The sequence below is a fragment of the Orbicella faveolata genome, unplaced genomic scaffold (assembly GCF_042242905.1).
Source record: "Orbicella faveolata isolate gen_17 unplaced genomic scaffold, um_ofav_v1 contig_34, whole genome shotgun sequence".
Taxonomy (NCBI): Eukaryota; Metazoa; Cnidaria; class Anthozoa; order Scleractinia; family Merulinidae; genus Orbicella; species Orbicella faveolata.
In genome coordinates this window covers 10022601-10040000 of record NW_028301563.1, presented here as the reverse complement: position 1 = coordinate 10040000, position 17400 = coordinate 10022601, and the positions used below count along the sequence as shown (strand labels likewise).

The 17400-nt window shown below is 39.3% G+C and overlaps 2 protein-coding genes, 1 non-coding gene and 2 pseudogenes across 6 annotated transcripts in view; 1 reads left to right on the top strand and 4 right to left on the bottom strand.

Annotated features, from left to right (window-relative positions):
- LOC149104717 (uncharacterized) overlaps positions 1-151 on the bottom strand; it is a 3643-nt pseudogene extending 3492 nt beyond the window's left edge.
- LOC149104702 (uncharacterized) overlaps positions 1-17400 on the top strand; it is a 158788-nt gene that overhangs the window by 43637 nt on the left and 97751 nt on the right. The window lies entirely within an intron of this gene.
- Trnal-uag (transfer RNA leucine (anticodon UAG)) lies at positions 1823-1904 on the bottom strand. The gene has a single exon. It is a non-coding gene; the product is annotated as a tRNA-Leu (tRNA).
- Positions 4849-9305, bottom strand: LOC149104715 (dyslexia-associated protein KIAA0319-like protein). Of its 2 annotated transcripts, XM_089270997.1 has the most exons (5): positions 9074-9305; positions 8745-8835; positions 7879-7950; positions 6463-6557; positions 4849-6024 (listed from the first exon to the last, which is right to left on the bottom strand). In XM_089270997.1, the coding sequence occupies exons 1-5, from the start codon at positions 9288-9290 to the stop codon at positions 5930-5932; spliced, it is 570 nt and encodes a 189-aa protein (XP_089127123.1). In that variant the 5' UTR covers positions 9291-9305; the 3' UTR covers positions 4849-5929. The 2 variants fall into 2 exon arrangements, with proteins under 2 accessions (XP_089127123.1, XP_089127124.1); XM_089270998.1 differs by lacking the exon at positions 7879-7950.
- LOC149104714 (uncharacterized) lies at positions 15849-17167 on the bottom strand (annotated as a pseudogene).

Genomic DNA, 17400 nt, shown 5'->3' with positions numbered 1-17400 from the left:
ACACCAGTCCAAATGTCAAAACTCCGAAACCGTGAAGTCGACAAAAAGTCTCGCCAAACATCCACTGGCCGTGAAACAGGGTTACAACTGTAAAAGGCATACAGACGGTGGACATGAAAATATCGCTTACACCAAGTGCTATCACAAACATGTTGGGAAGCGTACGAAGTCTCTGGTTTCTGTACGCGGCGTAACAAGTTAGAACATTGCCGAAGAGGGCGACAATATTAATAACAGCAAACAAAACTGTTTCAGTCCACTCTAGAGCCTTAGTTCGCGTGGCAAGCTCGACAGAAAGTAATCTATTCATGACCTCGTGATTCAAGGAAGCTTAAACAATTCGAATCTATCTGCGAAAGTGTTCGGGCTGTGTTATTTCATAGCTAACTGTGTGAACCATTAGCATTCATTAGATGTAGTAGATGCGGGTGTGCCTTCTAAAATAACAGTGGTAACGCTCTGTCTGTCTGTTTATAGGCGATGGTGACTACGTTCCTGAACCGAGTATTATTACTGATACCTGTCTTGTTACCCTTGCTCTTCCCTCAAACACTAAAAAAATTCACCAGACTTACTCGATACTGAATGGTCGAGAGCAGAGCAATTAATTCTAAATCGTGTTTCGTAGGGGTTGAACTAAAAACTCTAAGTATAATTTAGCGAAAAGCTGCCACAAAACACGATAAGAATTGGCGGGATCTTTTTGAGGACGCAAACAATGAAACACTACAAGTAATAAAAATTTAAACAGCAAGAAGATCTGTCATCCATTGCGACGCTCTTTTAACACCGTTAAGAAAAGTACGCGGGGCACAACTAGGACATTGCCATAACGAAGAACAAACATAAGCGACAAGCAGGAATAACGACATTAGCTGTTCAACTTCTGGCCTGTCATTATCATTTAATTCATATTTTTACGCATTTATTTCAAGATAAACGAATCACTTCTATGAGTGCAATTGTAAGTGCACAGTAATAGCCAAAGAGACTAGAGATGCGTAAACTAACTTTAAATTAGGGAAACATTCAAGTCGACGAGTCCTTACTAGGATGAAACAGCTGCCTTAGGGGCCGACACTATAGCTTTTCTTTACAGTTTTAATACAGTTTTAAGACAGGGGACGAGAATAAATGAAATTGTCCATAACCTACAGACAATGTTCCCGAAGTAACACAAAATTATCAGAAAATTACTCAAGAAAACATGTGTGAACCGGTAAGGAGAAGATATATTATGATAAACACTGCTATTGTTACTGACCGTTTTGAAGCTGTATCTGTCAGTTGAGACAGATAAATTAACTTCCTCGTTTTTGCCTCTCATTGGTTGCGTAGGAACGCGTGTTTGTAGAGCAGCAGCTCGTGACAGCACGTAGGAAGCGTGCCACTGACGCGGGACACTGGATCGAATTATTACTACGGTAGTAGAGTAAAATCCCGCATGTGTAGTAAGAACCCGGCCCGTCTGGAGGTTTGAGAACCTGCTGGCAGAAATTTGCCATTTTAATACCCCAAAATACCCAAAATACCCAAAGGGGGTGTTTCAATAGTGTCCCAATTAGTTTTTTTTTTGTTTTTTTTTTTAAGCTAAACACCATGGAAACTTAAATAATTCACTCATTCATTCAATAGGTAGCTTTTCGTGGAAAATTTATGCATTGCAGCAAAATTACGACGCTGAGTGCGAAAAAATACTACTTAAGTTTTCAAAGTCATTGCATTTCGCTGCTGTGAATCTTACGACAACATTTCTACAGGTCTATCGGATTTTTGCAGATGAGTTTAGATCCCGAACGACTTTTCACAAAATATGATTTTGTGGCAGCGGTGGGATTCGAACCCACGCCATCGAAATGACTGATGCCTAAAACCAGCGCCTTAGACCAGTCGGCCACGCTACCAGCTCTTTTCACAATTTTTTGATAATATTTAATAATCGTGCTACGACCCCGAGTTTTCCGCTAATAGAAAACGAAGGCTAGTAGTATAATAGTTTAAGTACGCACTCTTACGGATTACAGCACAAAACGTACAGTGCGCTGCTCTTGAAACTCTTAAAATACACAAAATTGCAGGTTTGTGCTGCAAACCTTTAGTCTGTTGTCACAAGAGGTTGGCGCGCGTACGGTTGTATATGGACAAAGTGAAAATCACAACTTTTTGACTCGATGGAGTGCCAAATTTTCTTAGCCATGGGGCTCTGCTGTAGTAGTTAACAATAAGATTTTGTGCTCGAGATTTCTTTCGCGTGATGGTTGACGAGGGCGCAGTTCTTAAACAAATGAAGTTAGCCCGATAAAGAAGATGGAGGGCTTATATGTCGGTTTTCGGAAAACATTTGGAAGAACAACTTTCCAGTCCCTATAGGCCCCTTGCACTGGCCACGACTATTTTATTCTAATGTTTTTTTATTAATATTAATATTATTATTAATATGATTATTAGTATTATTAGTATTATTATTTTTGTTAAATGATGACGAAATTGATAAACGATTCCAAACTATTCTGAACACAAGTAAATCAGCCAGCCAGTGTAATGCTTATTTCCTAGCCGTTCATCATTTTTTTTAGTCCCTGCAACCAATCCTCTCGTATAAAATCTTCAAAGGACATGTCGCAAGGACTAGTCCAGCAGAATTTTACCCTCGTGTGTGTGCATACCTTCACAAAATGTAGTCGAGGGTTGATAAACTGAATTTCTTCCATGTTTATCCTGGAATTTACAGGGCGGAAGGGTGGGAAGAACTCCACTTCCTGTTATACTGTTTGGCGTGGGTCTCCCTACTTATTTGATTATATCCAATTACAGAAACTGCATGCGCTTGGAACGTTGATATTTTTATACCGCCAAGGAGGCCTGGTAATTGGTCACAAAACAAAGGTGGGTACATTATTGGCAAAAAAAATAAAGACGATTTTAATTTCGGACAAAAATGCCCGAAAATAAAACCGTCCGAAATTTTCAAGCGTCCGAAATATTTAGTGCAGTATATATCTTGGAAGTAACCCCAATGCTCTTACTTTCCTTCATACTGGGCTTTAGGGCGCAAACTCTAGTGGGGTAACGGCATTATAACATTTGTGTTGTTTTCTCTTCATTGTATTGAGTCGCAAAACCTTCAAGGTGCAGTAAAACTATTATTTTCACAGATGCTGTTTCAGTCTAATTCGTGTTTCGTTTCGCAAATTTACTTCAGCTATGTTTCAGCAAAATGTCCGAAATTGTTGTCCGAAATTTATCCGAAATTAAATAAAAAGCACCGCAAATTTTACGTCCGAAATAAAACGTCCAAAAATTTTACGTCCGATTTTTTTTGCAAGTAACAGCAGACGACAACAGCGAAACTTAGGACGTCTTACAATTATGAACATATGTTGTTATTGATATCTCCTAACGATGTTTTAGTAACAGTAATTTTCCTTGCTGCTTAAGAGTTTCTTTAAAACTAAATTTTTTAAGATAGACGATGGATGATGTGTCATCCGAAACATGTCTTGTTAATACTGTTTATATGAATTTCAAACACATCGTGTGGTTTCCAAAGATCTTCCCAAAATGGCATACAAATCTTTGAAAATGAACAAGACATGACAAAATGCTAATATTACAAAACTCTACCTATTTATTCATTCATCTTTGCTAAGTTATTGTAGCAAATTATCTTGAAACTGTCTCGAGACAAGAGCAATACATAAATATATGCTTGCCTATATCCTGACATGCACAAAATTTCCTTCGTGTATCCGAGACGCTTAAGCCTGGTTTTCACCAGCGACGCTAAGCACAAGCGCAAACACGATATTTAGTCTTATTTCACCGTGAAAACGGCCTTGTCACAGGCATAAGCACAAGGGCAAGCACAAGGACAAGGTTCAAAATGTTTCCTTTTTCTTGTGCTTGCGCTCATGCTTGCGTTTGCGCTGCAACAAGTGAAAACGAAATACCCTCAGCTATAACACAAGCACAAGGATATTTACTACACGTGGTTGTGTTTGGTCACTGAAACCACTGGATCCGGATTACCGCGCGGGCCTAAACCGTCAGTTTTCTAAAATGGCGGAAGGATCGGATGATTTTGTTTGTACTTGTGTTTGCGTCGAACTTCGTTTTCACTATAGGGTCATCCCTATTGCTTGCGTTTGTGTGCTTGTGCTTGCGCTTGAGCTTGCGCTTGTGCTGAAAACCAGGCTTTAAAGTTCTCCTTGTTTCATCTATTTTACGGATATACCTTGTTCTATAAAACGAGTTTTAAAAGTAAGAAAATGCGTACTTTTATATATAAACAGTCGAACTAGTTATTATTTTAGCATACTGAGTAAACTTACTTGGTAAAATTTTAATGAAACACCGTGACAACTCCTCCTTGGTTATCATTCACTTAAATCTCACTACCGCTTATGCTTCGTACGTATTGTTCTAAGGGCAAGCTTCACTGTTTCTTTAGTTTGTTTTATTATTTTCTCAGCCAATCCGGTTTACCCTTCTGAGAAGTGCGTGACGCCTCAAACAAGTTAAACAAAACAAATTAATTCCGTCATTTTAGTTTTAATGCACGGCTATGAAACGAAAAATGAAAGCGTATGTTACATAAAAGCCATGTGATAAGAGCAACATTTTCCTACAACTTGTCCCACAACAATGCTTCATTGTAAGTTGAAAAGCGTTGTTGTGCGTATTGCCATCCGTGTTGCATGTTGTGTAATCACTACTCTTGTGGAATAATTACTGTCTCTACGTTAAGGAGCTACGTCACGGTTTGCGCACCTTGAAACGTTTAGCCTAAATTTTCCAAGTCTGTCGTTTGCAATCCGTGTTAATCTTCTCCATCCTTCTCCATCGCTGTTTCTTTATGATTTATTATTATCTCTTTGGTGTTTTTTCATCTTAATAAACTACAATTTCCGTGTTTTCTTCAATTAAAAGGTAATTTTGTACTTTACCCAAATAACTCAAAATGCCGTGACTGAGCCCCTTTAATTAATTTCCATGACTGTTAAAAACACGGAAAAAATGTTTGCAAATGAATGTAAACGTTCATTATTATCATTCTTGCCGCACAACAAGAACCATTTTATGCAAAGGTACAAGACGTAGGTAGAGAGTTTATGATATTACAAACAACATTATCCTTGCTGTGTTGCACACTAATAAATTAATAATTTCAAACTGCTGTTTGTAATACGGCGAAATATCTCGCTGGACATTTCATAGGTAAAATTTGTATAATTATAATAAACATTCCTCTCGTTATGTTGTGTACAATTCAATTCAACAATTCAATTCAACACTCTTAGGATACGAAATTTGACACATTTCTTAGGTTAAAACAGTTTACCAAATTTGAGAGTAGTATACCCACAGCAATGGAACAACGCTTTAAGTAAACTGTTCATTGTGGTTACTTTTCTTCATCCGTACTTTTAAAATCATTCATTGTTCAGTGTTCAATCCCCCTAGAAGTTAAAATTGTTTGAACAACGAGTCATAAAATGTCCTCTAATGCAAGACTTCTTAGGTGCAAAGAAAAATGTCTCATTTAAGATACGCGGGGGGTGATTTACAAATTTGAATGCATACAGTGAGTGTGTGCGGTGAAAAGGGCCAAAGATGTTTTACCATTATCGGCCAAGTGATCTTTCCCAGCCTTCTTGATCGAAGTCGCAGCATATTAATAAAATTTTCTACGTGAGAAACACAGCAATGTTTGGTTCTTATGGTGATCTCTCTTTAAGTTTCTTTGTACAAGCCAGGCAAGTCTGTAAACTTAATGATTAAGTCATCACTGCCGTTAGATCTTGCACCACTGTCAGAATGCGTTTCCTCTCGTGCTGGGATGTTCACGCTGACCACTATGTTATATATAGGATGCCCGTATGTACTCTATATCACGTATCTTTCCTTATATAACCATTCACCGAGCCGTTCATGTGCCGCTTTTTTTAACGTCAAAAACAGTCGACTCCGCATCGCTGTCCTCGTCCGTATCGCTTAACATCAGGCTTGTACTCAAGTATTTACCTGGAGGAAAAATAACTAAAATTGACGGATGATCTCATACCAACGTTATTACTGAGCCGATAATTATGGCGACAATGACGTGATTGACAATTCAGAACTCAAAACAAGCATGAAAACCAATGGCAAGCACGAGAAAACACGAGACTAGAGACAAGCAAGCACGGTAAAACGTCTAAATGGTGCTAAGCGCGGAAAATACGTCATGGGTGGTGAGTGTGGGAAAACGTTGATGAAAAGTGCAAAATCACGCGTGATTGGTCGAGGGAAAACAATCGATACTGAAAATGTTTTTTGATGTTAAAGAAGTGATCATAATGTGAAGCCCAAAAATAATACTCTTAGCGGTACCTGCACAGGCTGCCTCTTGAACATATTTGAGAGAGAGGTTAGCAAACGAAATTCCAGCAGCAAAAGGGACAAACCCTTCGAGTGGCTTACCTCCTTTTGGTAGCATCTCCATACTCTCAAGCTTGTCATCTTCGTCCTCGTCAATAACAGCGTACCGATGGCGCCTCTTCCCACGACCACGCCTCCTAAACAAAACCACATCAAAAAGTAAGCTCCCCTATCACAACCCAAACAATAACTTCTAGTAAACCTTTAAGGCACTCAAAGCCCAACTGACCTAAGTAAGCAACTCTGTTCAGTGTTGGAGACTATAATTTGCTGGTTCTCTCGGAGGCGTGATTCACATTCCCAAGGCTTCAATTTTTTTTTAAATTTCGTCCTTTGTACTCTGTCGAAATCTTTTAAAATCTTTACCATCCCTACTTGTTTTTTGTTTTGCTTTATATTTTGTTTTATTTTTTCTTTTATTTATTACAACCTGTTTGGGTTTTTCTTTCTTATTGGAATAACAACTTGAGTTCATCTGTACGTAGCCAAGAACGACAGTATCATTATTAACAACAACGATCAACAAAAAACAACCACAAAAGGAAAAATGGAAAGACTTGCAAAAATAAAAGAAATGCAAGGGAAAAATAAATAAATAAATAAAACAAAGTGACAAAGTGCAAGAAAATAAAGTGTTTATCACGAGAAACAAAGTAGAAAATAACACAAGAACGGTTAGAAGATAACCAAGGCATACAAATCTAACTCGACCTCTAGATGGTCTAAGAAATTAAAAAAAAAAAAATCAAATGGAAACAGAACTGTGGAAGAAGCAAATAGCGTTATATTTCATGCAAGTTACAAGATTAAGTAACACCATTTCCAACAAGAGCGACGTTGTTGTAATAAAGCTGTTGTTGTTGACGCCAAGACTGCGGTCCAGAAGGGCAAGGACAAGGACACAAGACATTTAGTCTTGAAGATGACTGCAAGACCTAGTACACCAAGCTAGCGGAGTCATGCAGTTTAGTTCCCTTTATCCAATCAAGTCAGCTTTTATAAATTCCCAGAGGACGAGGGTACAAGAGGCCTAACACAGCGAGCCAGTTTTGTCATACAGTTTACTACCCTGTACCCTGTGTTCAAGTAAGTCTTTAAGTAGTTCCCAGAGGACGAGGGTAGAAGGAGCTAACATTCTTAAGGACGTTTAGAACATCTGGCACACCGAGCCAGTTTTGTCTTACACTTTACTAACCTGTACCCAAGAAAGTCTGTACGAAGATTCCCACAAGACAAGCGTAGAAGAGGCTCACAATCTTAATGACATTTACAAGGTTTGGCATACCAAGTCAGATTTGTCATGCAGTTTACATGTAGTACCCTGTACCCAAGCAAGTCTGCACATACATTCCCTGAGGACAAGGGCAGAAGAGGCTTGCATTGTCAAAGACGTTTCAAGCCAGTTTTGTCATGCAGTTTACATGCAGTACCCTGTACCCAGGCAAGTCTTCAGCATACCTATGGTCAGTCGAAGAGGCATCCTCTGTACTAGGAGGGTTAACAGAGACTATAACCTTCTTACGACGAAGTCTAAAGATAGAAAGAAACAGATACAGGAAAGAAAACAAGGCAGACGACAATGGAGGCGTTCAACAATGAAGGCAAGGAAAAGAGACACGTTGAATGGAATGGACTAGAATAGAAAGGAATGACCATGACAAAATTTGGATTAAGGGAATCCCATTTGTGATAACTTTCCTAATTCGGCCTCTAGTAGCAAGACGTCGTTAAAATCACAACTGGATGTTCTAACAGGCGAAAGTACGTTACTTTATCACTTCAAAGCTAATCAAACATTACTTGGGCAACGGTGATTCGTTATTCTAGGAAGATTCGTAGAATTGAGCTTTTGTTTCAAGCACAGTATAGATAGGTCTAAAGGGTGATTTTAGGACCGTGTATGTACACTGTATGTTAGGATTCCAAGCAGCGTGGACTGTAAGAGTCACAGAGAACTCACAAGAACAATAAACTACAATTTGTTTCTACATGCCAGCTAAAATCGTTTAAGAGATGGCAGAAAGAACAAAAACAATGTACTAACAGAGAAGAACGGCAAGGAAAACTGCTTCGTTTAAAGACTGGAAACTTGCGACGCCTACCATCACAAAAAGGAGAACGTTTTATGAACATATAAGACAACAATTACTCAGTAAATGCATGCCAGGATATAATTTACCTTGGAAAGAAAATGAACCAAGGGTGTTTGTTAACAGGGTAAAAATTGACCTCCTAAGTCATCTATCGTGAGCTTTGATATAACTGCAGTCATCTAAGGTCACACTCATATGAAACACATTACTAGTGTTGCATGTGATACGTACCTTCCCATGCAGAAACATATTGCCCACACTATTCCGCCAATAGCCATGATGATTCCAAAGATAATCACAGTTACATACAGTATACTCCAGTCTGCGAAAAACACAATCACTCTTAACAACAAGGAAAATATTGTGCAAGACACTTCTTACACAAACATAATTTTGGCTTGTCACGCAGTCTCACGAAAACAAGAGGAAAGGCGTTGCGTGACACCGAACGGCTCACAGAAGAGATAGCGTACGACAGAAATTCTAGCAGTGATGTTACCTTTAGGAACATGGTTGACAACAAGCTTATTCTACAAACAAAAGACACCAAAAAGTCTTACCACAATTGCTCTCTTTAGTGCCAAAGTGAACTTTGAAAAAATCCTGCATCCAGAAACTCTCACAGACACACAGCTTGGTGCTACGATCACAGTAGCCATGACCTGAGCAGTTATTCCTGCAAACTGAAAACATAGGAAACAGTGAGAAACTAGAGAGCGACGTACAATATGACTGTGCAGTACAGTGGAAACATGACTCTGGGCCACGGAGGTCCATCTGGAAACGATCTGTTATTCGTTATCCGGCTCAGTGTTTTTCAACAGTGACCATCCCTGTTCTGTTTTGGTTTTCTGTTGTCACTTCGTGTTGCCTTCCTTTGTAAACGGAAAGGAGAAGGGGGGGGGGGGGTTAATTCTCTTATATAAACTAAAGAAATATCTGCGGAGCTAGAGGGTATGGTTTTTTAAGCTGTTTACTGTGAAATATGGCATAAGGCTTTGTTATACTGTAAAAACGTCTGCTACATATGCTCTTGCTACAAAATAAATTATCTGAATTTAAACATGAACATAAATATGAACTAAACTTCTTCGTATTAATCTTCTGCTTTAAAGGTAATTATCGTTTGCATTCTATAGATCATCCAAAAAAATAGAAACAATTCTTACACGCATAAAATCATGAATAAATATAATAACAAAGCACATAACTATTAATAAAGGAAGTTATTGCTAATAACAGGTGGATTTTTATTATTGCGTTTTCTCCAAGGTATAAAGTTACCGTTTGTCAAAATTGTCGTAAATCCCGCCAATTAAGTCAACTTATACGGAAAACGTGTTTGTTCTTTACTTATGCTGTGGTCTTTATGCAAGGCTGCAATGCAGTTGTCTCTTGAGCGAGCGAACTCGTTTCTTTTGTTGTTGTTTTCTTGTCTTTTTCTCCATTTCTTGCACTTTTTTGTATTCCTTTTTGTCTTCGCGAGCGACATCTTCGATTCAATGGGATGAAGAATTTTTTTTTTATAATTTTCGATGACGTCTCTAAAAGTAGTAAGGCCTGAAGGTTGCAACTGAACATAAACATTAAACTATTACTCGATGGTAAAGTAAAATAATTCAAACCGTTGGCAAATGTTTAAACACAAGGACAAGTTACAAAAAAACTAGTGAGGAAAGAGAAAAAGTGAAAATTTAACCCTCACTAATTCCGTCGCCAATATTTTGATGTGCCAACTGTTTCTACGCGTCATTTAAATGGCATCGCTATGGAAACGGCATTTTGACATCTGGGTTAAGCCAAGTCTGTTTGTCTTGACAGAGTTTTGAGAAACATTGCAGAATTGTATTTTTTTTTTTTTTTTTAATTTCATTGTAATTAATTTTCAAGTAATTTTCGATATTTTCGTATTCTGATCGTAGCTAAAAACATCGGGGCGCGGGAGGGGGGGAGGGGGGTCTTTCAAAACAATGTAAGGGAAAACTGAAACATCACCATAGCCCAGTCCCCAACTACATATGCTATGAACCCTGCGTGCCTTATTACTCAGTTGGTGCCATAGTTTTAAAAAATACCGTTTGTTCAATCAAATACTGGAATATTCATGCATATGCGCCTGATTTCCGCGGCGGGTCAAGTGGTGTGTCAAGCCTATAAACGAAACAATGCATTGTTTATGGAGTTGTAATATTGAATAATTCCCTCACCAGCCGCTCCCTAGTTACGGAGCCTGACTGAGGTTATCTGATGGACGCAGCACTCACCTTCAGTTTGAGATATTCTACATTTATGTATTGTTTCTATTTGATTATCTCGTTGTTGATTTATCTTTTTGTTCATAGACCTAGAATTCGACAAATACTTTTCAAGTAAAGACTTTTACCTTTCCCACGATTATTATTTTATTAGTTTCCTTTGATTTCAAGATTGACAGTGTGACACTGATTTTTTGTGCCGCCAAATGAGACCTTTCAACACTTAGAGGACGTTAGGCAACTATTCGCTTCCGTCTAACAGTAATTTTTTTTTTTTTTATGTACGGAGTAAGAATGACATTTTATACAAGCCTCGATCTTTTTCTCCCCATATAAATCTCCTAGCTTCAGAACCAAGCCAATGGCTTTCTTACTCTGTAAGTACGAGTCTGGTCTTTACGCCGCTTGTGGTGTGTCAGATGTCCTGTGAACTGGACGCTCAGCAATGTAGAAGGGAATATTCCATCCGCGGCAAGATGTTAAGAAGACATATCTTCATGGCCAAGAAAACGGCAAACTGGTTGAAGTGTGTAGACAAGTGTAACCATGACATCAGATGTCAAAGCGTTAACTACGTCGTCAGCCAAAGCATATGTGAGTTGAACAACCGCACTAAGGAACCCAGACTTGAAGATTTTGTTCCGGACAGCGATCGGTTCTATATTAAACGATTAGATGGAAGAGGTATTGTTCTTCTTTGAGTGTTTATCTTTATCATTTGGAAGGAGAGGCATTCGTGTCCTATAAAAAGTGCCCAGAATCTCTTTGCATTTCGAGGAATGCCAACAAAGCCCGCAGCTTTTGTCAAAAGAGCTAAACAACTGCGATGTTTACTTATGACAGAAAAGCCCTAAAAAATAATGTTTTTGACTTTTCTATTCTTAGTTCCTCTTGGATTCGTTCCTGAGTTGCCAGCTGAGTCGTGCGCCGAGATCAGGGCGAGTGAGGGAGAAGATGCAGTCAGCGGTAATTACTGGTTCGATTCAATTAAACCTGGCGAGGTAGTCCTGGCTCGTTGTGACATGTCTAAACTGGGTAACTAGACGTTCGGGGTTTTACCTCGATTTATTATTTTCAAGCCTCTTCAAGAAGCCTTCCACACGCCTATAAAATGCCTCAAATTTCAGGGTGTTTCTATGATTAGGGTCTCTATTCTATAAAATAAGCCATATTTGCGATAAGTGCAACCTTGCCGCTCCATCTATTTTTTACGAACTTTTAAATGAAATTTTCGTTACCTTACTATTAATGTAATAGCCAGGGGTGTTGTTATCAACTCTTCAAATAAGCGTCCCCATGGCGAAAATAACGTTCAACACATGGATATAGACTGTTTAATTCATGAGATGCTTTTCACAAAGAACGAGAAGCCGAGCCTGGCCTTAACAGGCAATCGGGATCCATTTGCGCAAAACTATTTGTTTAGAGTTAAAGTTATCAGGAAGAGAAGAATCGGTCTATAAATGACAACATCAACAGGAGTAGCTAATATAGGTCATGAAGCTGAGGGCTAGATAGATGGCTTTAAAGTCTACTCAGATTTTCTCTCGACTAATTATGGACAGTCAAACCGGCACTATCTTCCCCGTGCACTTGAAGACAACCGCCCATAAGTTTCGCGCCAGCAAGAAATCTCTGTGAAATATCTGTTTCACGGATATTTCACGGAGCAAATCCGTTGCGATCCCCTGATTGGATTATGATCATGATGGACATCTGATAAAGATGTTTTCTTTTTCCGTATAACAAGCAAATAATCTGAAAGTTTTCAAGTACTTTCGTACGCAATGTTAATGATCCTATATCTCTTGACTGTCCTGTTTCCAAGTTGCTGTGCTGTGTCTATTTCACGCGGCCATGAGAGGACCTGGAATTAATATCGCTGTAAATTACTCAGTTGCTCACAGTTGCTCACAGTTGCTCAGTGTTGTTAGTTTTGCTCCAGGATTTCTCAAGTATAACATTAGCTATTTTATTTTAATCCTTTCTATTTTCTTAAACAGATATCGATGACTGCGCCACTCATCCCTGTAAGAACGGGACATGCACAGATCGAGTGAGCGGATTCAACTGCAGCTGCGCACCAGGATTTAATGGAACACAGTGTGAAATAGGTAACTGCAGGCAAAATAACATATTTTCCTTCATATTTCGGGGTTTTTGCATCTATTGTACATTGCTCGCAAATATTTCACGCCAATAAATGGGCTGTGATGCTGAAAATCGATCGACATCCACTCGTATGGTTTGCTTGCTAATTATCAGCCACTTGATTACGATAATAAAGTACATCTGATAAAGACCTTTCCATTTTTTTTTTCCAATTTCTGCACAGAAACATAAAACGCATAGGTTTGAACTACTTTTAGTCGACAATGATAGTGATTTAGATCTCCTTTGTTTACTGCCTGATTCGTTTTGAACAAGAATAGCTGCATGTCTTGTCTCCAAGTTATTTCAGCTATCGAATATGATCGTTATTGTCTTTCTGCCTTATCCCCTTAAAACAGATATCGATGATTGTGCAAATCATCCCTGTAAGAACAACGGGACCTGCATTGACCGATTGAACGGATTCAACTGTAACTGCGTACCGAGTGACATTTTGTATTGGCACAAATGTAATGGCCGGACGGTCGACAACCGTGCGAGTGTTGTTCCTCCTTCGTAGGAACAAATGCTCGCATTGATAGGCTACCAGATTTTCTTACCCAAGGTTCTCGGCTAGCAGACGTTCGCTATAGAGGAAATTGAACTTCTCTTGGATATTGTTACCTGTTTCACATAGTTTTCCATGAAATCCCTGTGCAGGACATGATGTTTCAAAAGTCTTGTTTCAAAATTCCCTCTTTGGGTCTTAAAATGAGAAGACACAGTACTTTAAGAGACACCGAATTCGCTTGTGCTAATTGCCCTCTTAATTTTGAGACGGCAGAATTTAACCTTACAATCTCTAAATACTCCATGGCATTCAGTATAATTCACTCTATAGCAGTGAGATAAAGCCCATTTTTAGGCATAGCCAGGTGATTATTGACGCCTTCGGTGGAAATTTGTAAGATTATATATTCAATGGCAAATTTCCTGGTGATGTAGCACTCTTCCAGACTTCAAATTGAGAAACTTATTTCACGTTTGATATATTTTTTCCAGATGCAGAGAATGCTTGGAAGGTTGTTATAAAACTATAATTTTATTCTTAAACACTATTAGTGTAACGCTGTTGAATTGTCATGTGACCTCTTGTTAACAGCCTTCTTTTCTCCTCTAAAAAGCACCTCGTATTCTGCTCAGCAAATTATTCATTTGAATGTGTGTTATGTACACAGAACAAATAATTTTATCAGTGTGTTACTTTTGATTTATCGATATTTTCCTATCGCCTCTTTTGAAGGGCCACAACTTTCATGGGTCATGTTGGCCGATTCATCGTTTTAAACTCAAAATATTTCTAATGCATAGAGATCTAGAAAGGATCCTTTTTGGTGGGAAAAAAACTGCATTACATCCTCACAGAGAAGCGTATTTCTTTCAAGATTTATATCGGTCATCATGTAAAACAAATATCAGATAATGCAAATGTAAATCTTATTTATAGTAGTCAGGCACTAATGTTGCAGTCAGATTAGCGCTAGAGATTACAAACTAGCGTACTTGCTTTTAACGTCACTGTAGCACGTGTTGGAATGTGAGAATTCATGTTGGGGTCAAACTGCAAATTCGCTGCTTGCTTGTTAGAAAGTGTTGACATACGACTGTCAGTTTTCGCGCCAGTTTGTAGTGAGTCGCGATGGATGTACATTTGGCTTCGTTGCTTATTTTTTTTCTTGCTGTACCGATTGCGTTGCATAAGAAGAAACACTGCTATAAGACGAAGAAGGAGAAGGTTGTTTTTATTCCTTAACGTGGTTTATTGACACATTCCCTGCCAACAGCGACATCAACCACATTAACGCTTTTAAACGTTGCACATATGCACTTTCAAAGCATGCAAACTGAACGGCCTTGAACACTTCGTCGTCCACGCTTTGCTGGTTCGAGTTGATGCTTGAAGACGAGAGCCAGTCCCGCTATTGGAAGGAACACTTCAGGATGCGTAAGGACACGTTTCTTCGGTTAGTTAACCTTGTTTCTCCGGAAATTTCAAGGAGAAACACGAGGTTACGAAAAGCCATTCCTCCAGCTAAGCGAGTAGCAATTGCTTTGTGGAGGTTGGCTGAGGTGGAAGCTTTCGCGAAGTTGCTTACACACTTTGATGTGGGAAAGTCATCATGTGTCACAATCACCAAAGAATTTTGTCGCGCGCTGAACAGATTTTCAAGGCGTTTTATCAAATTGCCAGTCAACCACCATGACACGACAAGAGCCATTGCACTGTTTCAAGATGAATGTAAAATTCCCCAAGCAGTTGGAGCAATTGATGGGACTCACATCGAAATAGTGGCCCCAAAGAATCCTTTCGATTATTTTGATCGACAACACCGCTATAGCGTGATCATGCAAGCTGTTGTTGGAGAAAATCTAATGTTCTTGGACACCGCAATTGGTTATCCAGGTAGTATGCACGACGCTCGAGTCCTACGGAATTCCGAGCTGTACAGGAAAGTAGTGAATGGAAATATTCTGAGGGAACCCGTGGTAAATATAAACGGAAACGATATTCGACCTCTGCTGCTCGGGGATGGGGCATACCCTCTCCTTCCATGGCTGTTAAAGCCTTATCCTAACAATATCGTTTTAAACCCGACTCAACGACAATTCAACAAAGTGCTCTCCTCAGCAAGAGTCACTGTTGAACGGACTTTTGGTGTTCTCAAAGGAAGATGGAGAATTTTGCTAAAGAGAATGGATAAAAGGTTTATCAATATACCGGAAGTAATCCTCACATGCTGCATTTTACACAATTTTTGTCAAGAAGCAGGAGAAGAATTTGACGACCCTGAGATTTTGAGAAGAGTCGTTGCCATTGAGAGAGAATATTTGCGGTCCAGACGTCTACATCACGCTGTACGGAATCCGGGAGCTCAAGCCGTTCGTCAAGCAATAGAAAATAACTTATAATGACTTGACAACTTGTAGGTTATCCTAGAAACACAACTGTTTATTGTTTTGTTTTGTTACATAAGCATATGCACGTTTAAAGCTTTTTTAATTTCAATGAAGAGTGAACAGTTCATGAATAGAATAAAAAAAATAAGGAGATTTATAACATACATCTCACAACACATTGATATAATGGAATTGTATTTTATCTATTACCAATGTAACGAAACTGTCACGCAATTAGTGTAAACAGCAAAAGCCATGTCCCCATCCTTTTCTAGCACTCGTTATATTCCATGTTTTTTGTTTCATGATCAAGTAAGTTTTCACTTATTTTTTCAAAAGTTCTGCCATGCGAAGGAAAAATTCCTGATCCCTTCTTCTGCTTTCTTCATCGATTTTCCTCTGCTTGATTTCCATCTTGAGCATAAGCTCCTATGCTCTTGTTTGTGATCGCTCAATCGCTTCCACTTGAGCGTTCTGCATTTCGAGTATTTTTGAAGACAATTCAATGAAAGCATTTTGATTGCTTTCTTTGCTTTTTCTTGCTTTCTTTTGAGCAGGCTCGTCGGCCTTAGCCTTCTTTCTTTTGTTTTTTCCTTCCTTTGGCGAGGAATCTGCGTTGCCATCGGAGTCGCTTGAATCAGCATGCGAAGATTTGCTTGATGAAGGCGAATTACTTGTAGTGGATTCGCTGCATGACTGAAGCACCCCGGGCATTTTCACAACTGGTCTTGAGCCCAAAACCTCTTCAAAGGCATCAAAGAATGGACTGGTTTTTGCTGCACGTCCGGTCTCCGAATTGTTGGTCTTCGCATCTTTGTAAGCCTGCTTCAAGTTTCGTAGTTTGTCTTTACATTGCTTCATTGTTTTAAAAGGGCCTGCCTTGTTGACCGCTTGAACAAACTTCTGCCAGGCCTCCAAACTTCTACTACTTTCCACTTCTTCCACCCTTTCCTTCCATTCCTCGACAAGCACCGAAGTCTGAGCGTCAAACCACTTGGTTTGGCTTGCTTTCGCGCCATTTTCGTCGCTTTGACTGCTTGACTCTGTTTCAGGTCTGCACTTTTCTGATGAGGAGGAAAACATCTCTTCAGCGCCGTCTGCATCCCGTATAGGTCTTGGAAAATGTGCAATGTAAAAAGGCTGAAAAGGGACAGCTGAAGGAAAAGTGGCTGCTGAACGCTCGATAGCCGAGCCCGGGAATTGTGAAACAGCGCCATAGTTGTTCCTCTCGGTTGCATGGCCCGTCTGCCGAAAAGGTCTAACATTGCCTTGAAGTGGAAATTGGACTGGATAGCCATGGTCATAAGTTGAATCAAGGAAGGGATGCGGTGAAGTGTGATCCCGAGACATGCTTTTTCTACGAATTCTTGCCGCCTGTCTGCAATACGGGAAACTCTGATGCTCTGAATAGAATTGACAAAGGTCACCAATGAAGCAATCAAAAGTGCTGCTTCCCCGTTGGACAAATCGCGTAAGAAAAACATATCTTATTTATTTAGCACAGCTCAAGAGCAGTACACACCGCTCTTGAGTTGAGCTTCGGATCCTTTGCACTTTTAGTTACTCTGGGGTTAGATTTCAAA

Excerpts from the sequence above, each read along its gene's own strand:
- LOC149104715 (XM_089270997.1), bottom strand. The coding sequence starts at position 9,290 with ATGGACCTCCGTGGCCCAGAGTCATGTTTCCACTGTACTGCACAGTCA. Across the intron at positions 7,951-8,744 it reads ATATGTTTCTGCATGGGAAG|ACTTCGTCGTAAGAAGGTTA; the intron begins GTACGTATCACA and ends TTCTATCTTTAG. Across the intron at positions 6,025-6,462 it reads GGAGATGCTACCAAAAGGAG|GTAAATACTTGAGTACAAGC; the intron begins GTAAGCCACTCG and ends TTTTTCCTCCAG.